General features: G+C 34.5%; 1 protein-coding gene across 1 annotated transcript in view; it reads right to left on the bottom strand.

Moving 5' to 3' along the window:
- Nucleotides 1-21,785, bottom strand: part of HERC2 (HECT and RLD domain containing E3 ubiquitin protein ligase 2) — a gene marked incomplete at its 5' end in the record, with an annotated part of 200,575 nt that overhangs the window by 131,635 nt on the left and 47,155 nt on the right. The window contains 11 exons of the mRNA XM_027856650.1: nucleotides 527-705; nucleotides 3,746-3,870; nucleotides 4,023-4,251; nucleotides 6,143-6,343; nucleotides 8,012-8,205; nucleotides 10,254-10,505; nucleotides 12,704-12,817; nucleotides 13,020-13,177; nucleotides 14,355-14,506; nucleotides 15,199-15,387; nucleotides 18,979-19,152. Coding sequence (XP_027712451.1) covers nucleotides 527-705; nucleotides 3,746-3,870; nucleotides 4,023-4,251; nucleotides 6,143-6,343; nucleotides 8,012-8,205; nucleotides 10,254-10,505; nucleotides 12,704-12,817; nucleotides 13,020-13,177; nucleotides 14,355-14,506; nucleotides 15,199-15,387; nucleotides 18,979-19,152 — 1,967 coding nt within the window. The remainder of the gene's footprint in view (nucleotides 1-526; nucleotides 706-3,745; nucleotides 3,871-4,022; nucleotides 4,252-6,142; nucleotides 6,344-8,011; nucleotides 8,206-10,253; nucleotides 10,506-12,703; nucleotides 12,818-13,019; nucleotides 13,178-14,354; nucleotides 14,507-15,198; nucleotides 15,388-18,978; nucleotides 19,153-21,785) is intronic.

Raw genomic sequence — 21,785 nt, 5'->3', positions numbered from 1 at the left:
GCTACATAATCGGAAGAGAACTTCTGCTGTTTCACTGGCATTCATGACCATAAAAGCACAACAGGTTTTTAGGGAACAGCTTAGAATTACTCTTGGGTTCTGTTCCTACAGTGTCCTTGACAAAGGTACCATCCACATTTGTTATTTTAGATCTTTTCCATTTCTGCCTATTACAGGATATCGCTCCACCAGGTAACCTCCCTCACAATTTCCAATCTCATAAAAATGTACCTTCATAATCTTTCTAATGGGTGGAATGATCTAAGTTACCTTGGTTGACTGCTTGAGCCAACGTTCTTAATGAGCAGCAAAGGGCCAATATATTTATTCTTGCTTCACCTCAACCCTAAAATTTACAGAAGAGTGATGCTGATTTTAAATCTGCCCACCGTTCCCAAAGGACGTGAAGTAGCTGTCTTTATCTGATACTCCTCTTGGAAAAAAGAAAAAAAGCTTAGTAGAGACAATTATTCATGCCAACCTTCATATGATATCTTTCTGATCATGCTTTTAAAAGACTATATACCTAAGGAGCTGTTGTATTAGTTGAACCAGAGGTAAACTCTGTTTTCCAGCAGATTCATAAATTCCAGTATTAATAAGGTCTTTATCTAATGGCGTCCTACTCCGATGAAGCGTTGAAGCATTTGCTTCCTGTTCATCAATCTCTTTTTCCTTCTGAGCTTCTTTTTTTGCTTCAATATCCTATGACACAAAAAGGAGGGAAATATTAATAGGTATCTTGTTAGCAAACTAATAAGATTCTTAAGCAGTCTATGAAAGAAATCAGCAGAGACAAGTCACTCTGGATTCTCACAGCTTCAACAAGAAGACATAGAAAGATTCTAAATAATTCCTAAAGGAAATGAAAAATTAACAAATTTAACAAAATCATTCAATGCAGAAATAAACTGCCTTGATATGGTATAATTAGGCCAAACTAAGACCCCAAATAAAATGAGACATCAATATTGACAAATCTCACATTGTCAGTTTCTCCCTCATTATTGACTCCTTCTCCAATACATATAAAAAAGTTCAGTCCTCCTTAAACCTGAAGAATTAACCTTCCCTCACTCAACATTAACCAACTAGAAAATATTCCATTTCTCTCCTTATTTCACTGACAATTCTCCTCTCAAGAAGCTATCAACACTTACATATTGATCTCCTGTCATCTTCCTCTCCCAAATATTCCACTAAAAATGCTTTCTGTAAGGTTACCAGTGACCTAATTACTAAGTTCAAAGGTTTTCTTTCTCCATCCTCAGAGTCCCCTTCACTGGCTGCTGACCACATGTTCAGCAACACTGACCACTTTTCCAAAATTCTCTATTCCATTAATTTCCTAGATATTATACTCTTCTGATTTTACAACTACCTCTGACTTTTACGATCTCCTCTTTTCTTCCCTGTCTCCCAAGTGTGAATAATCCCCCAAGAATATGTCCTTAGCCCTATTCTCTTCTCTGTCTACCCATTCTGTCTCAAGATTTTACATCCTTAAGGCTTCAATTATGCAGGTAACTATCAATATCTAGCCACAATCTTCCTTTTGACCTCCATATTTCCAAACGCCTACTACATATTTCCATTCACACATCAAAACAATCTGTTTCAGATAAAGCTCAATTTCTCCCCTTCCCACTCCCAAATAGTTCCACATCTTCTCACTATACTACTTTTATTAATTGTACTACTGTTCTTTCCATCATCCAGTTTGCAACTTCTTTCATATTTTACTTCTTTCTCCTCCCATAACTCCATTAAGACAGTTACCAAATCCTATGAATGTCCCCTTCAAAATTTCTCTCACAGCTCTCCATTCCTTTAACTTTCCACTGCCACCACCTAAATGAAGACCTTTATTAAGATCATGCCAAATTACAGCAGTACTCCTAACAGATCTCCAGGCCTCCAATCTCTTCAATCTCACATTTATCTTAAGGCATTGCTTTCTTTGCGTCAATCACATGCTCAAAACCTTTAATGATTCCTCATTTCTTATAGGATAAAATACAAATTTCTTACCCCTACATTTCAGGTAGTCCAAAATTAGGCCCTGATGCATGAAGCTTTACAGGTTTCTTTCCTACTATCTCTTGCAAGTATTCTATGCATCAGCCAAAGTTAACTACACAGTCCCCAACTCTATTCTTTTCAACTCTGTTCTTCCTTACACAACTGTATTCCTCTCTAGTATCTTCTTACCCAAACTCATTCCATTCTTTAAAGTCCAATTCAAATTTCACTACCTCTACAGATCCTTTCTTGATCAACCCAGTGAGAAGTTATATTACGCTCTTAAGAATTTCTAGGCAAACTGTAAGCTTCCTAAATAGAGGAACCATTTCACACACCTTTCCCTCATGTTCCGAATCATGCCCTGCTTGTATTCAAATATCTGCGACAGACAAATTAAATAAACAGATGAATGAACAAATGAATGAAGCTATTTAATAAGTGCTTTTCAATGATGGCAATTAGATATCACGCAAGGTAAAAACCTTTTCCCTAAAAAAGATTTTTGGATTGCTTATGACAAGAATGGGGAACCTGCAGCCTCAAGGTCACATGTGGCCCTCCAGATCCTCAAGTGTAGCCCTTTGACTGAACCCAAACTTCACAGAACAAATCCCCTTAATAAACCTGACAGATCATCTATGTCAGGTCCCCACACGTGTTCCTCTTCCTATTTTTCATGATAAACTTAGCCTGTATCTTTAAGGAGATACCTAAGTACTCTATAACGATGGTTTAAGCAGCTGACCAGCATGTGTAAGAAGAGACACATGTTTACAAGGTTAAACTGAAACAGAAAGGACATAGAAAAGACAGAACATAGAACATTCTTATATATCCTACTGTGGAAAATTGAAAGTGCTAATATCACTATATTTCTCATTTTGAAAAATATAAATACTTCAGAGTAGAGGCAGTTATGTTGTAAAAATTTCTTTTTGTTTTTGGAAAGGGTGTGGTCCTTTTCTCTTCCTACTGCTTATTTTAGGTAGGGGGACGTATTCTCTCTTTTGCTTGCACTCTCTCACTCTCTGTATCTCTCTTTCTCTCTTTCTTAATCTCTCTCTCATTCTCTCATTTCATATTTTCCTGAAGACCAAAACATTAAGACACATTTCATTTTTCTACCCAATCAAAAGCTACACCCCAGAACAAATGATCCAATGCATCTTTGAGATCTGTCTCTCTCCACGACTATGTCCTAACTTTCCAGGAGTATCTTTCACTACAATCTGAAGCCTCCACTTTTGTCCTCAACATTGTGTGTGTTTTCTCTTTTTTGAGCCTTAGCACTGTTCACCTTCCTTCTGTGTTTCTTCTCTACTTGACTATAATGTATATAATTATTAGACAATGTTAAAGCTAAATTTTTTATGCAAAGTAGTTATCTGAGCAAATTCTTATATTAAAGAACAATAGTTTGCATATTTGTATTGGGGCTAAAATTCTCCCACTGTGATCAATGTATTATTTTATAGTTTTGTAAGCATAATAAACTTAAATTTATACTTTCATAGGAATACTTGTAAAAGTATGAGTCATTGGGTACAATCCACACTAATGATTAAAAGATGCCAAATTCAAAGAATTCTCAGAATAAAAGAAACACATATTCATGAAACAGCTCTCACGTGTGTGTGTGCGCGCACGAGTGCACACTCATACCAACAACACACACGTGCACACGTGGTATATCAAAAAAAAGTTTATTGTCAGATTATACCTGAATTTCTGCAGTGATGGCAGCATTTAATGCAGACTCTAATCCTCCATCGGCCATCAAACTGCCTACAAGAAGATCAATCATAAACCGACGTCCTGGGCTTACATTCATATCATTTCCTGAAACTTTAAAAAAAAAAAAAAGAAGACTTGAAATGAAAGCAAGTAACTTCCCATAGGTGGGTGGGAGGTGGGGGGTTAAGGGTAGGACTGCAAGGCTGCTATATCTTTTATCTATTTCTTTTTTTCCTTAGTCCCACACCTATTTCCAAGCCTACCTGCACTGGGTAAAAGAGCTGAAAGAGCCCTTGCTCGTTCCTCTGCTGTTGGAAGCAGCACAGACCATCCACTTTGTAGTACTGCTTGAGCAGCTGATTGCACCGTATTAAGAACTCCAGCATTACTTGCTAGTGTTACAACTGTCTGTTTCAAGCTATTCAATAGCACACTTCCCAGACCCAATCCAAGACATTCTGGATCAACCTGGTGACTAATAGCAGCATGCAACTGAAAGAAAACAAGTTAATTTCACTCACACTTTGAACAATTAAATGGAAATCTATCATAAAAACTCTTAAGAACAGATTAGAACTTTATTATAATGTTGATCTAAATAAAAACAATAATTTATATGTATGTAGCATATAAAAGGACTTTCTTCACAATGATCATTTCCCTACATTACAACACACCAGGAAGCTGAAGCTTTAAGAGCTGAAGGGCCCTGCCCAGGGTCACAAAGCTTAGGAGCATTAGAGGAGGTCCCTGAACTTCAGGTCTTTAACAACTAATCTCATGTTCATGTATTCCATCTGCTTCCAATAAAAATAAATGAAATTTTAACATCACTTTCATACATTAACTGATTCCTTCAATGTCATCTCCTCCATGAAGTGTTTTCTATCTTCTCCCCCATTTGCAGCAGTAAGAAACTCTCCTCTGTCTCAGACCTTACATAGTTCTTGTTTTATGCCTCCTTTATGGTCTTATAATATTTCATTTTTAATTATTTTTGTCATCATACCATTGCACCTGAGATTACAGATTAGGTCTCATCTAATTTTCATCTCTCTCCCAGTACCTAGAAAAGAGGTCTGCACATAGCCGCTTTTGATAGCTGCTTTGATAGGAACTCAATTTCTGCTAAGGTTAAATTAGAATAACCCTGACATAAACGCCCCAAAACACCCAGGATTAAGTCAAATTGTGGGTCAAATCATGTCACTTAGTTATTTCTGACATTCAAGTCTCTAACCTTATCATAAACAGTCTATGAGACAGGAAGTTATGGCCACGTAGAAAAAAACATGGAATCCCTCAAGGAGTTCAAATTTCAATTCTGCCACATTCTAGCCATATTAACTTAGGCAATTACTGAAATGTTCTAACCTCAATTACCCCTTCTGAGAGACCAATATATACACAATTGACTTCAAAGGGTTATTGTGAGGGTAACAATTTGTAAACTTTAAAGAACAATAATTCTTTTTAGAAGAGAAAAAAAAGCATTGTATATGACTCCAAATTAAAAAAATTCAAATCAACAAATATGTGTTAACTGCTACTCCACACAGAACACTGTTTTTGGTACTAGGAGCCACACAAAGTTTTTTTTAGATAAAGACATTCCTGATATATTGAACTTAGGCTGGCTAGTCATGGGATAATAAGTACACAGATACAGATACATAATACAGTAAGTGTACTGGATAGTTGCAAAACTAATTACTACATAAGGTGATTTAAAAGAGGCACAGGGTATGCACAGAAGAGCAAACAGCAAAGAGCACGAAGGTAAGAATGGAAAGGTAGCATAGTACCAGACTAAAGAAAGCCTAAAACGCCAAGCAAAGCAGTCTGACCTTTACTTGATAGGCAAGAAAGATACTATGAAAGGTTTTGAGCATAAAGTTATTACAATAATTCAGGCAGGCAGAAATGAAAGCATATACTAAGTAGCAGTAGTATAGAGACAAGCTAATAATTCAACCAAACTAGAAAGGCCAATGTGGAAAAACTGAGTTTGAAGAAAATAAAATTAAATAACATGGACTTAAAACAAATCTTCCTCTATGTTTTTGTTTACTCTGTAAATGTAAATTTTAATAGGTTTAAATTTACATTATTATAGCATAGAATAAATAGAACAATGTGTGTATTCTTGCATTCCCCTGAGTGTTTTACTAAAGTGACCATATAAATCACTGAACTGATTTCCATAACTTCAAACATCAAAAAAATTTAGATTCCCATACTACAGTTACACCTTATATTTGGGACATTTTGTTAGTAATTCATATAAAATGTTAGAACCTAAAAAATTTCTTCAATTACTTTATAAATATTCTTAAGCATATCTAAGTAGACATTTGAAAAAAAAAAAAGGCATACAAGATACCTGAAGTCTCAGGAGGTTCAATGTCGCCACTGCCATACATTCTTTCTCCTGTGGTGGTGGCCAGTCAGAGGTTCCATCCATTCCTTCACTTACTTGTCGTAATAAGAGATCCAACTGTTCAAATGTCATTGGGCAAACATCCACCACAAAAGGTACACGTAGTCCAATGGACCACTCAGAACAAGAAGACCAAGCAAAACTCTATACATGAAATATAAGTACCTAACATGAATCTCCAAAAGTCAACTCACTGTGCTACAAAAGATATAGCGTGTCATAAATGTTAAGGACAGCCATTATTCATTACATCATCATTATAACTGTTATTTCATAAAATAATTTCCTCTTTAATCTTTTTTCTCTCAAATGAAACTCAATTTTGAAATTCTCTAAAACTCCCTATTTTCTAGATGTATCTGTCTCTAGTTCTTCTGCTTATCTATCTCTCCCTGTTATCATCACTCTGACAGGGTGATGTTCTACCTTGTTTGTGCCACGGACACCTTTGGCAGTCTGATGAATTCTATGGACTCCTCAGAATAATGTTTTGAAATGTGTAAAATAATACAGAATGGGATCACAAAGGAAACCAACTACAGTGAAATACAGATGTCAAAACATTTTTTTAAATGATTTCATGGGGGGGCAGCTAGATGGCGCAGTGGATAATGCTCTGACCTTCAAGTCAGGAGGACTTGAGTTCAAATTCAGCCTCAGACACCTGACACTTACTAGCTATGTGACCCTGGGCAAGTCACTTAACTCTGATTGCCTCCCCCAAAAAATCAAAACAAACAAACAAATAAAGAAGTTCATGGGCTCAAGGTGTAAAAAAAAAAAAAAAAACCCACTCAGATCTCTCTTCTACACTTTCTTCCTTAGTCTCTAGGTGCCACAGTACTTGCTTTAAAAAAAATTCACTCTTCAACTGGAAAATTCCTTGTTAGTGGCAATTAGACCATGGGCAACAAACTAAAATCATGCATTCAAAATAAAGTGGAAAACATAATTTACAACTGATACCCCAAGAGTACTCAATGTGAAAGTAACCTTTAGTGATAACTTACTAGGTGGAGAAAAAGTCATTGCCATATATTTTTTGAATACAAATTCTAAACCTAAAATAACTAATACCTTCTTTGCTTATGATGTACCTATAAATAACAGAATTGACTTCTAATCCTTAAGCACTAAAGATACTCTTAAGATGAAAAGGAAAATGGCATTTATCCATACTGCAACCAAAGCAGAAAGCAAAAAGAAGTCAATTTTGATGTGAAGTCACCTAAACCACTTTAGAACTTCTGAAATAAGATATATTTAATATGGTGTATTACTAAGAGTCCTACATTGAATTAGGGTCAATGCTAATAAATGTTATCAATTATATTCCTTAAAAAAAAAAAAACATAGCTAGTTGAAAGCTATAGTGATAAACTAACAATATTATAATGCTGTTCATCACTAATAATGTTCCTATAAATAAGCAATCTTTTGTTCAGTTGGCTTTATTCATTCTAGATGTTTCACCTAAAGACAAACATGAGTCAATAATAAAATCAGAAATTACTTTCTTAATGCACTCCATTTCTTAGTCCACTGAGTCATTTACTCCCCTGCAATAAAAACATGAACATAACTTCCTAATTCCCAACTCAGAATACTTAGTTTTTAGTTTATAGGGATGGTAAACCTTCAACTCATAAATCTGGATACAAATATTTTCAAATTCAGAAAGATTTATTCTAATCTTTAAAATTAAGCAGCTATAACTCAATCTCTATCCTATAAGCGAATAATGCCTTTTCTTCTACTTTTTATATTTCTTTTTAAACATTTTTTTAAAAAGTTGAAACTTTTATTGGTTACCTGAGCAGGACCACAAGCAATTCCAACTATATGTTTTGTATCTAATCCTGGCAATGCAGTAGGTTCAGGTTTGGTAATCCGAAGTGTGTCAAAGTGCTGACACTGATCATTGCTTCCCCAGCTATGAACTTCACTATCCTCAGTAAGCGCTAAGCAGTGTGTAGAACCAGCAGCCACATCAACTACTTTTTTACCTATGGGACAAAAAGAAATTCTATTAATTATAAAATTCTGATAACAATAAAAATAACTTATAGCACATCATAACTTGTTTTACAGCTAAACTGCTTTATATTCATTTGCTAACGTGATCCTCTCAATAAATTTAAATATATACTATAAAGCATTATTACCCCCCTTTTACAGATATGAAACTTTGGGTCAGAGAAGTTAAGTGAGTTGACCAAGGATGCACAACTGAAATCAATAAATGTTTATTAAGCATCTTCTTTTTACAGAAGTCCATATTAAACACTATTAGGTGCTAATGGACAGCATAGCCAGGACTGAAAGCAGGATCTTGTGACTTTGAGGCCAATACTTCCTCTACTACAGGCTGCAGTCTCTCAAGAAAAGTAAGATATAAGAAATCAGAAGATACTCAAAAGTAAAATAAGTATAACTCAATCTTTTACTTTTAATAAGATTCATTTAGATCTTAAGATTATTGCTAGGTTTTAAATCACTAATATTGCTTACAATCTTTAAGTTTTAAGTGCCAATAATCTCAGCAGTAAATACTAAAGAGAGGGAATTGTTAAGTTATCGCTTCTTACTAAACTTCTCCCTGATATAGATAAGTGAATATCAAATAACTGTCCCCTCTTTTCTATTCGCTCTATCACATCATTTCTCAAAAATAATTTTTGCTTTTCAAGCAAGCTCTTTCAAGGAGATTCTTTTTTTTCTGAAATACATTCCTCAAATCAGCAAAAAAAAATCCAATCCTTCTATGAATCATCAGTAGTTTGAATGTAAATGTGAAGAAATACTATAATTTATAGGTAGTGGAACAAGACCAACACAAAGAGAGTTTCCTAAGAGATCCCAATGCTCCTAACTCAGTTGGAACTAAAAGGTTCCCAAATAAATGCAATAGCAGCTGTGCTCTGAGCACAGATAGCACCACAAACTTCTATGAAATACAAGTAAAAAATTACAAAAGCAAAAGAAATCTGAGGATGCAAAAATTAATTATGGTTGGTTAGTATACCAAAAGAATAAAACGGGAGGAAATGTATTTGTTTACTAAAGGGAAAAATATAAACAAAAGGGTGAATGAGTACCCTGCTGTAAAGTTAAACAAATACACGGTAATAGTAAATTATAGTTCAATTTAACAAACAATTATTAAGTGTCCAGTGAGGACAGATAGGGCACTTAGGCATGGCCCTTACTCTCATGAAGTTTAGTCTATGAGCTTTATGTAACACATGTTAAAAATAACTTCAATACAAAATATTGTATGAGAAGTGCATAGAAAAGTACACACACAGTTATACATAGAAGGTCTGAAGAAAGGACAAAGTTACCCATTTGAGAGATTTGATGAATTATAAATATTACCCTGCAGTAATATATTAACTCTTATTAGAAGCAGTATAAAAATGCTTTTTTTGGGGGGGGGGAGGCCCTAGGCAATGGGGTTAAGTGACTTGCCCAGGGTCACACAGCTAGTAAGCGTTATGTGTCTGAGGCCGGCTTTGAACTCAGGTCCTCCTGATTCCAGGGCCGGTGCTCTATCCACTGTGCCAACTAGTTGCCCCTAAAAATGCTTCTTTTAAAAATAATTGCAGATTGGTTTGTAATAACTTAGGAGAAGGAATTAAAATGCTTCATCTAAATGTATTTATTCTAAATAAATGGAAGTATGTGTACAGATATATAAATTATATGCATATATTTCCATATATACATGTATATTTAATTTTATTTACGGGATAATTTTTACTTATTCTTTAAACACAGGAAGCCTTAAAAGCATACCATGATATAAACCAGTCATTATAAGAATCTAAATTTGCTTGATTGGTATTTCGAGCATATTGTGAATACCTGCAATTAATAATAATGAGTGAAGGCTTTAAATCTATAAATGTAGAGAAATACAAATTTTAGTTAAAAATATTAAAGCCTTCTAAGAAATTATCAAAGAAACCAGCTCCATCATATTTCTAGTAAAAGAAAAGAGGTAAAAACAAACAAACAAGAAACCTTACTTTTTATTTTGCATTACACTGACCTTGTAAGCCTTCTAATAGTTTGGGATATCGAACATGTTCCTCTGTTCCATGTCCAAGTCTCTGATTGTCACCTTTTCCCCATGAGTAAACTTGACCATCTTTCGTTAAAGCAATAGAGAACTGACTCCCACAACGTACTTTAACAATATCTAGGTCTTGAAGTTTTTCAATCAGTTTTGGTGTTTTACAACCATCACTACCACCTCTTCCTAGTTTTCCATAATCGCCATCACCCCAAGACCAGACTTGACCTGGAAAAGAAAATATGATACTCATTTCCAGGTACACTACATTTTCATAATCAATAAGGATAATGACATATCAAAAGTGGAACCATCAAATTTCTAAGAAAATTGAAGCTATTTTAGAACAAAACAAAAAAAAAATCTAGCCTCACAATGCTTTAGATATAAAAATCTGGCAATAAATACTAAATTATAATATATTTTATTATTATTATATTATAATAAATTGATAAATATTAAATCTCTAATTTATAGTTAATAATTCAAATTGACATGGAATTAATAGGGAAAAGAAAAAAATTACAAAATGGAAAGGTTACTAGCAATATAAAGAAAACTCAGAATCTTACCGGCTCTGACCTCAATTAAGAACTTCTTTAACCAAAAAAGAATTCTACCATTAATATGAAAACATAATATATTTTTCTAATGAAGGGGCAGATTTTTCTTTCAGAACACAATTCAAATTCCAAAAAATCCTGATATATTTTGGAATTATAAGCCAAATCTACTGAGGAACTTTAATGTAAAACACAGCACTTTTGGAGAGAAACAGCTAAGCAGCTGTTCACATGGGGAGATAAATCTTGGATGTTTTAGTAACTCAGTGCTAATCAATAAAATGATGTAGCATCCTCAGCACACCCTGCCTCTCCACAAAAAAAAAAAAAAAAAACCAACACACACACACACACAATCACCAGCTGTAAAAATAAAAAAGCACAGAGTTCTAAATCTAGGAGTGGATAGAGTGGACTCTGTCCTGGTTAGACTACATTTGCAATGCTATGTTCCGTTCTAATACATATATATTTATATATATATTTTTAATTGGCTCAACAAGTTGGAGTATATCTGATAAAGGGAAACCATGAAGGTGAAAAGTCTGTAGAGCACATTATATGAGAAATATTTAAAGAAACAGAATGTTTAGCCAAGAAAAGAAAATAAATTCTTGGAGTAGTTTAAGTTTTATGGAGTCTTTTATTTTGGGGTACAGGTAGTGGGAGAGAGAGGAGATGAAGGGGACGTGGAAAACAGACATTATTGTCATCAATTATTTGAGGAATGCCACACAGAAAAGAGAAGGCAGACATTTTCGCTGGTACCAGAGAATACCTGATTCCAAATTCAACAGAATTTAAAGGTCACAGTTAGTCAACAAAAACTTCACAGTAAATGGTATACAATTCTAAATTTTATGTGGAAATTTTATTAAGTTTTCTTTGATCCTAAACAATAATCTTGGGAGTCCTAAAAATCAGATGTTAAACCATCATTAAATACTGATTTTCTACTCCACTCAAACTGGAAATGGCACTAGAGTCTTATTCTTTCTAAAAATTAACACATTGGAAAATATATGCACATAACACTTCTGTAATTCTTAACATAAGTAAAAAGAAAATGAAATCTTACCAAGTATTTTTAAATACAAAACTTTCAAATATTTATGCTATTAGAATAGTCAAACTAAGACAATCATTAAGTAGAAATTATTCCATTTCATGGCATTGTATCTAATCTAACATTCATCAACAGGACACAGAATACAATACTTAAAAGCAGAAGACTGGGGCAAAAGGATGTGGTTAAAAAAAAAAAAGGCTGGATTTGAAGTCAAGAGAATCTAGGTTCAAATCTCAGCTCTGCCATTAGTCAATGTGACCTTTGACAAGTCACTACCTCTGGGCCTTAGTTTTCTCAACTACAAAATAAGGAGACTGGACCCAGCTGACCTCTATGATCCTCTCCAGTACCCTACATCCGTGTGTCCATGATTCTAGTTAGCCATTAACACTTCCCATCCCTGGACAAGTCATTGAGGTCCTTCATTTATATGAAAAAACTAAAACTGCACTTGACTTGAGACAGGAAGGGGAACCAAATGACCTCCTGAGATCAATTCAAAATCCAAGATCAATGATTTTAAGGTCTTAAACAAAGCTTACTCTATTCAAACTAAAATTCAAAGTCCAAAGTTCTTTTTTTTTTCTGCTTTGGCAATCAGGGTTAAGTGACTTGCCTAGGGTCACAGAGCTAGTAAGTGTCAAGTGACTGAGGCCACATTTGAACTCAGGTCCTTCTGACTCCAGGGCCGGTGCTCTATCCACTGCGCCACCTAGCTACTATATCCAAAGTCCTTTTAAAAGAATGCCTAGGTTAAGAAGCTCTCATTGGGGAAAAATTCATTTTTCACTTACCATTCTCAGTCACTGCAAGAGTTTGAGCATCCCCACTCCCACAAGAGACATCAATAACCTTCAGTCCTTTAAGTCCAGTTACAAGCATTGGAATTGTCTGGTCTTCACTTGAGCCTTCAAAAAGAAAGTTCTGTCACATCAATCAATCAGCAAGTATTTATAAAATGCCTCTTATGTGCTCCACATTTCAGATACAAATATAAAAGTGAAAAGTCCCTTCCCTAAGGGAAATCACATTTATACACTTATTGAGGTCAAACAAATTTTACCAAAAAAGTTATCCTTTAACAATTTCACATTAAAAACAAGAACATACCATGTCCCAGCCTGCCATAATTTCCTCGACCCCAAGTATATAGCTCTCCTTCAGCTGTAATGGCTGCACTATATGTACTTCCACATGCAATATGAACTACATGTTTCCCAGCTTGCTTTCCTGAGAGAGCAGATATCATCTTAGGTTCTTCTAGAGGCCTAGTGAGACACAGAAAAAACAAGAGAACTTTTAAAAATTTAAATATTATTTAATGGTATATGGGAAAAGACAATGTCACTTGTTGAGAAAAATGATTATCTATAACAATTGCAAGTAATATTAGTAATCACAGACAACTGCTTTAAAAACTGTTTTATGAAAATATATCATGTAAAATTATACATAACATAATTTTTAATCTGTTTCACATAATCCAAAGGATTATACAAATATGAACATAATTTTAATTTTACATATGCAAATTATAGAATAGCAATTATTTCAGAATGGGAAGGACTCTTCAATAAATTTTCAAGCATTAAGTGTATAGTTTAAAAATAATATCTCTGTTTGTAATTAATATGTTTCCCAGAAAAACTGTTAATGGAATCTGGAATACAGACTCAAAAACATCCTTTAAAGAACTCGAGGGGCAGCTAGGTGGCGCAGTGGATAGAGCACCGCCCCTGAAGTCAGGAGGATCTGAGTTCAAACCCGGCCTCAGATCAAACACTTGACACATACTAGCTGTGTGACCTTGGGCAAGTCACTTAACCCCAAATGCCTCGCCAAAAAAAACCAAACAAACAAACAAAGAACTCGACTATGTTTTAAATAAACTTTCTTGGAAACTTCTAACATATAAACGTTGAATGCAGTTAATCTACTGTCATCTACCCCCAAAGACTTCCCCCAATAACCCATTCTGACCTGAACCTTTTCTGATTTCCTAAAGCATTTTGTATGTGTCATTCATTTGAACATTAACACTTTGCACTATCACTATCACTTTGCATGTCTTTTTACCCCCACCTACATGAGAAGTTCCTAGAAGGCATGGATCATGTCATATTTCTTGGTATTAAAATATTTATTAACTACAAAGTACAAAGCACTATGAAAACTTTATAGAATGAGGATATTCCCAAGTAAGAATATCCTCCTCAGTGCTAATAAAGCATTATACTCACAGCAAACCCTCAAAAAAATACTTGAACAAACACCAAATACTACTCATGAGTCATTTAGTCACATTCACAAATAAACTATTTCATAATTAAGATTAAGTACGAAAGATGTTTATTTTTCTACTGCAGTCTTTTAACTAGCCTAATCTGAAAAAAGCTATTATAAAAACTGTTCACTGCCTCATAAGAAAACAGTAATAATACATACACTGTATCACCATGGCCTAACCGTCCACCATCTCCACATCCCCAAGAAAAGACCTCTCCAGTGGCTGCCAAAGCCAGGTAATGGTGACCATCTGAATGTGCCGCAATTTTCACAATATTTCTAGAGGCAAGACCTTGAACTAGTTGTGGTCCCTAAACAGGATAAAAAAAAAGAGTCATAAGAAAAGAAATCAGTAAAATAACTTAACATACAAACAAATCCCCAAATTACTAGGAGCCCTGAATGTCTGAAGTAAGGCTCTTTAATTTCTCAGTTCTCATGCTGCCCAATTTTTAGACAGTCACTTAGGGTTTTCAACCTGTTTTACTGTGAACATCAGATTTTAACTTCTAAAATACAAAAACTTTTATAGCCGTTTGAGGGAAACATATTAAACAATTTTTAATGAGTTCTATAAAGTATACTATATGTATGAAAAAATCTAGAGAACCATTTCATTTCAAGAATATCAATAATGTACGTTTAGGCTCCTGTCATTCTGGACTATTATAAGTCATCTATACATTTTTGCAAAATACTATTTATGCCTTATCAATGCATTTGCAGAGGAAGTTAAGTATAACAGGGAGAAACTAATTCCACAGTAAACAAACAAAATGTAGTAAAACAAAAAAGGTAAAAATGAGAACTATACTGCCAACTCAATGATATGGCATAAAATCTAAAAGAAGGGACTCGTGACATAAAATAAATCAAAACTACTGAAGTTCATAAAATGAAGAAACCTAAGAGAAGTTTCACCTTTATATCACGACAAGTACAAATCTATATTAAGTAAAGAAGAAAGGTTCAGAACAGGAAGGAAGAAAAAAAAAACACCTACCAGTGTGTCACTGTTGTAAGCCTGCATGTAAACTCGCCCATTCCGAGATAAAATTAGGAAACGCTTTTCTGCACAGGCAATCTGTGTGACCCCAAGATTTGCAAGTCCCTCACATTGAATTGGGCCGATCACATTAGCATAGTATTTCCATCCTATTAAGCCCCAACCTATGACTTCTTGTAAAGATCCCTGTAAGACAATCCAATTCAATTCAATAAACATTTATTAAGCACCTACAATGTGCTACATATAAATTTTTTTGCTGTATTTCTGAAGCAATATATTTTCAGATATTTATTTTAATGAATTAGGATAGCATAGCAATGTTATAATCAAATTATCTTTTGGGAAAACCGTAATAAGCATTACTTAGAAACTGATATATGCAGAAGAAAAGAAAGTTACTTACAATATAAGCATCATGATACTGCTAACACTAAAAATATAAATTGTAGCTGATATACACCTTTGAGTGACCATTATGCATTAAAACTTAGATCTTTCTTCTTTTTTAATACAGGCTGTCCAATAGCAAATTCCTCAATATTTTCTCAACTATTAGTTTCAAAATTGGATCACTATTCTAAAGGCTTTTTTAAGTGCTTTACATTCATATAATGTATATAAAGCATTGTGCAATTAAATTTTGAGCTAGAAGACTTAAAAGCCTCTACTCTGCTCTAACAGGAACTGAGCTCTCATTTTCCTTCACCCCTTTATGTTACTCAACAAACATTTTAAAGGGGCCTACAATGTGTTGGGCTGGAAAAGGTACAAACTTTAGGTGAGGCAAGGTTCTCTGCCTTACAAAGCTTACAGTATATTAAGGAAAGAAATAAGAAAAAGAGAGCCAATGAAAAATAAACCATGTTTCTTCCACTCAGGAGGCCCATGTGAATATGCTGTTCAAACCACTCCCTTTCCCTCCAGAAGTGGTAATACTAGTATTGTTTCTAGTGATGTGCATGTTCTATTATGCAGAAAGTAAGGCCTTTAGAGGCCAAGGACTATTTTGTTTGTGTCTCTGGATCTTTAGGACATAGCACAGAGTGTCTTGTGCCCTGAAGGCACTTATTAACTGTTCACTGAAGAGGATTATTAAAGGGCATCTCCCTCAGCAGACAAGCAGGAACAATGACTGCTACCCCTGGAGCTTCAGAACGTGAAGGACAGTATGTATGATCAAGAAAAATCAGCAAAAGGTCCCTTCACGTCAGAGTACTACGTAACCGGGAAGGCCAAACAAATGAAAAACTATACATTTAATCACCAGAGGCATTCAGCTCTGAGAAAGGAAAGATGTTATTACTTAGCAAGACCAACCTTTCACCTAGAAAAGAATTTAAGGAAAACTGCGTTTGACATTAGGTACTGACAATCATAAGGCAAAACTGAACAATCTAAAGATAGAGAAAATATTAGCCTCCTAATCATGACCACCCAAATAATGACAATGAGAAAAATGGCAGGACAATTTGTCAACCAAGACACTTCTCAATATGAACTTGTTTCCACTGCCAGTGCAAAATGAAAAGTTGCAGAGCTGATCGCCACCATCAACCTCAATCAGATCATTTCTGGCAAAGAGTTAGCATCAAGTGAAAGCAGGAGGCAGGAGCAGAATCTTTCCAAGATTGTATCTGGGACAAGTGGCAAAGAGATGCAAATTAATGCTTCAAGATTTAAGTAATTAAAGCTAGAAACTGAGGTGCCCTGTAGAAACAGACATTAAATAATTTGAATCATTTGGGCTAGATTTTGACTCAAACCAATGTGGCTTCAAAACAAAATTTTAAATAATACTTATACTTAAACTCAAAGTTATAAGTTGATTTTACTTGGCCAACCAAATGTTACATGCAACTGCTTTGTGATCAAGTTGCTCTCAGAACACCAAAACAGCTCACAAATAATGGAAGTTAGGGACTTAGATTGCAGAAAGCATAACAGATACATGGCCATTTAATAAATACAAAAAAACTGATTAAGCTAGTCTAATATCATATCTCAAAAGCAACACTAAGGATATATTTGGTAGTTAATAAATGCTTTATCTACAGTTTTTATTTGTGTACATTTGTATGTATACATATATTTTGTTTGTGTATATATACTGTTTGCCCATTCCAGCACAGGCCCTCCCATTTCATCAGCTGAAATTTGTCATTTTCCTCATCCTGACAATGGGGATAACACCTATGGTACCTATCACAAAGGAATATCAAGAGATTCAAATTAGATAATAAGTGTAAAGCATTCTGCAAACCATAAAGCATTCTAATGATGTCAGCTATTATTATTCTCAAGCCAAAGAATAGAGAAAAGGGAAAGTTCAAAGGTTCTCCCCTCAGGAAGAGGTGAGAAGCAGCAGGCTGTTCAGGAAGAGCTGCTAATTACTAGAGCTCAGGGGCCACAGGAAGAATGCAGTGTCTAAAAAAGGAGTAGGCATACAAAGAAGGAGGCATGAGCAACGAAAGGGATGTTAACTAAATCCAACACCACAGTCCAATACCAGAAGGTCAAAGAAGGTTGGAGTTCAGCAGAGAGTTCAAGGCAATTGGCAGCACTGGGCTTCTTGAAGGTGAGTGTGTATTTTTATGCCTAGATACAAGGAATAAAACACTGCCTTCCATATTCTTCAAAATTAAATTTAGCTGGACATCATCCTGCCACAGGGAGTAATACTCAATAGCCTATTCTAAGAAGTGGCAGGCAGTTTAAGGACTTTCAAGCCCTTATGTAAAAAACAAATGATCTCTATTCTCTTCTGATTAAATAGTCTAGTCTTTATGGTTTATGGTTGAATTTGGAGTTTTCCCAAGTTTTTCCAGGTTCAATCAGATGGTTATTCTTGAGAAATGGGCAGCAAATGTTGGTTGTCAACAGTATAAGCTATTGACAAAAGCCACAGGAAAAATGGCATAAAATAGGGAAGAGAATACAGCACTGGCAGTCATTCCTTTAAAGGACTTAAGTAGATTAGGGACAAGTAGAGTCTAGGATAAGATGAACAAGGAATATTCTATTACCCAGAAAGGTAAATTAGAAGGCTGAATAGGAGTCTACAAGGGCACTGACAGTAAACCAGGGTGATTTTTTTTTTATCGTTTTCTCACTTTGAGATGTAGGGAACCAGGAATCTGTAAAAAGGATCTATTCATGGTAATCTAACCTAACACTTCTCAAACTGTGGGACCCCACACGGGTCGTGACCCACAGTTTAAGAAGCTCTGAAGGGGTCACAAGTGGAAAAAGTTTAAAAAGCCGTAATCTAACCTACAATGAATAGTGAAACCGGGGAAGGAGTCTTTAACTCAAAAAATGGACATTAAGTCCCAGCTCCGACAATAACTAGCTGTATAAACTCAGCCAAGGTGTTTTAACTCCTCTATACCTAAGTTTTCTCATCCATAAAATGGTGATAACATCACAAGGTTATAAGGAATGCATTTCACAACTACAATGTGCCATGTAGATTGTCATAATTTTTAATAATATGTGAAACAACCCTTTAAAAACAGTCTGCCTAAGCATCATTTATCTTAAGATGCTAAATCTGTAAAAAGTAACAGAGTTCACATTAGAATACCAAAAATAGTTAATACTTCCAAGTATACAGTTGATAAATTTGCTATACTAATTAAAAATAGTTTAGAAAGTAACTGCTTTCATAACAGGAACACCAAAAGATAACTTAAAGAGTTATTAACTTCAATTACAGAGAAAGCATGTGAAACTCCTGATACAATAGTAGGTAGAGAATTTCATTTCAGTAAATACCTTATGAGATGTAGGAGAGCTACACTGAGGAGGCATGCAGGGAGTAGCCAGACGATCTAAATGTGCCATAATCACTACTGCAGTTTGACGCAAATCAATAGCTAATTCATTGTCTTGTGGTAAAGTAAGGTACCTCAGAAAACTTTCATTGGGACTCAGAGGACCAGACAGCATCTAAAGGAACAGGGGAAAAAACTACAGTAATCAGTCATTTCAAAAACAGTGTGAAGAATATAAACATACTAATAAATATCTAATATATTTTCCAATTATTTATATTTTGGTATGGATGTAGTAGCCAAACATAGTCATGAGTGTTAAATTGAGACAGTGTTAATAATTTATTTATAATAACATATTTATATATTTATAATAACAACATATATATTTATAATAACAACAGAACTGTTACGTTAGATTATCATGAATAGATCCTTTTTACAGATTCCTGGTTCCCTACATCTCAAAGTGAGAAAACAATCAAAAAAATCACCCTGGTTTACTGTCAGTGCCCTTGTAGACTCCTATTCAGCCTTCAGTCATCCCAAAGAGCAACACTAATCAAATGCCTGAATTAACTCTGCACAGATCATAAAGACCATTAAGATACCAAATGCTCAAATTGACCATTATATAATCTGAGGATTTTTCACATAAAGATCTAGCATATGAGTGCAGGCATCAAACTATTTGTATTTTTCATCTCAATTTTAAAAAATTACCATGTATTTCCTATTTTCATACTTGCAATTTTTCTATAAACAAGTGAAGAACCCTATTAGCTTACAGATTATCAAATGTTAATACATAACAGGCTAGAAACTAACTGCAACATCATAATATTATTATGTTTCAAGTAAAAAACTCACAAAATAAAAGTAAAAACATTCCAAAGGTTTTAACATGAATCTATAAATCCTATGCTTTCTAATTTTAATCTAATGCCAGGGCACAAATCTAGAAGTTAAGAAATTGGGACCTCTCTAAAAAGAATATTAAGGAGAAAAAAGAATAATGCTGAATCTTCTAAGCTTAAACACTTTCAAAATAAGCTGAACGGGGCGGGGGGAAACAAGCATTTCAGATAAGACGACTAATAAAATTTTTGGCTTTCTTGGGGGACAGAGAGGGTTTTTTTTTTCAAAGTTGAGAAATCAGAGGACACTAATCCATCCAAAAGCAATGTCATTTTTCTTTCATCTCAGAGCTTTTATAACCTAAACTGCTTATTTTATGATTAATTTCATACAGCTTATGAATATCTCAGATGGTTGTTATATTACTTTTATAAATAGTTCATTTAACTTATCACTAATTTTACAAACTAATTGGGGAAAAAATAAAAATTTACCAATCAATCAACTATTATTTATTAAACATATACTATGCACCAGGCACTGTGCTAAACAACAGGAATATAATTTTATAATTACATTGGATGAAATTATATTAAATGCAATAAGGCTGCTCTCAAAACAACTTTCTATTCTAAAAAGAAACAAGAATACATATAAGTACATTCAAAATAACTATGAAAAGAATAAATAAAAAGTAACTAAATACAAATCAGCTTGGGAGGGAGGTATTAACAGTTGAGTCAATTAGAAAGGGCTAAATCTAGAGGGTAGTATTTAAGTTGAGTCTTGAAGGAAGAGTGACTCTACGAGTTGGAAAGAGGGAATGTAGGAAGATGGTACAAAGATACAAAGAACTTAAAAGGAGTGTTGTTTGTGAGGAACACAGGAAAGGCTGGTTTTGCTATACTGCAAAGGGTGAGAAAGTTAATAATCTACAAGGGGCCTGGAAAGACAGAATGGGGCTAGACAGGGGAAAGCTATGAAAGCTAAAGATAAGAATTTATATTTGATACTAGAGGCAACAGGGAATCGACGGGTTTTACAAAGTAGGGAAGTCACATGGTTGGATCTACGCTTAACAAAAAATATTTTGGCAAAAGTGCAAAGGATAAACTGGAATAGAAAGAATTCAGGCAGGGAAACCAATCCACAGATTATTTCAATAATTTAGATTAGACATTATCAGGGCCTGAATTAATGTGGTGGCTATGTGAATAGAGGGAAGGGATTGGATGGTGATTAAATAAATAATTAAATAGAAAAAAGAGGAATGAGGAATTTAGATTATGAATCTTAAGAGATTAGAAAGGATGGTATCTTGAACATAAATAGGAAAGTTTGAAAAATGGATGGGTTTGGGGAAAAGATAAAGAGTTTGGTTTTGGACAGGCTGAGTCAAAGACATCTCCAAGACAACCAGTTTAAAATATTCAATAGGCAAGAGTGATGTGTGATTGAGGCTCAAGGGAGAGAGACTGAGTCTGGATAAACAGATCTGTGAATCATCTGCATAGAGATGATAATTAAACCCATAGGAACAGGATGATCAAGAGAGCATGTTAGAATGAAGAGAAGAAATACACATCATGACTAATGTGGAAAATATGCTTAATATGCATGTATAAGTAGAGCCTATATCAGACTACAAGCCGTCTTGGGGAAGAGGGAGGAGAATGAGGGGAAGAAAACTTAAAACTCAAAATCTTATGGAAGTGAATGTTAAAAACCAAAAATAAATAAATTATTAAAAAAAGAAAATAAAGAAGAGAAGAAGACCATTACAGAGTCTTGGAGAATATTCACAGTAAAGGCAAGATGATGTGATGTGGCTGATAAGCCAGCAAAAGTAACTAAAAAGGAATGGTTAGACAAATAAGAGGAGAGGCAAGAGAGCAGTTTCATGAAAATGCAAAGCACAGAAAGTGGTCCAAAGTCTGACGCAGGACACAG

The sequence above is a fragment of the Vombatus ursinus genome, unplaced genomic scaffold (genome assembly GCF_900497805.2).
Source record: "Vombatus ursinus unplaced genomic scaffold, bare-nosed wombat genome assembly UNPS02011591.1, whole genome shotgun sequence".
Lineage (NCBI taxonomy): Eukaryota > Metazoa > Chordata > Mammalia > Diprotodontia > Vombatidae > Vombatus > Vombatus ursinus.
The sequence above is the reverse complement of the archived record's forward strand: the minus strand, read 5'-3'. Positions and strand labels throughout refer to the sequence as shown.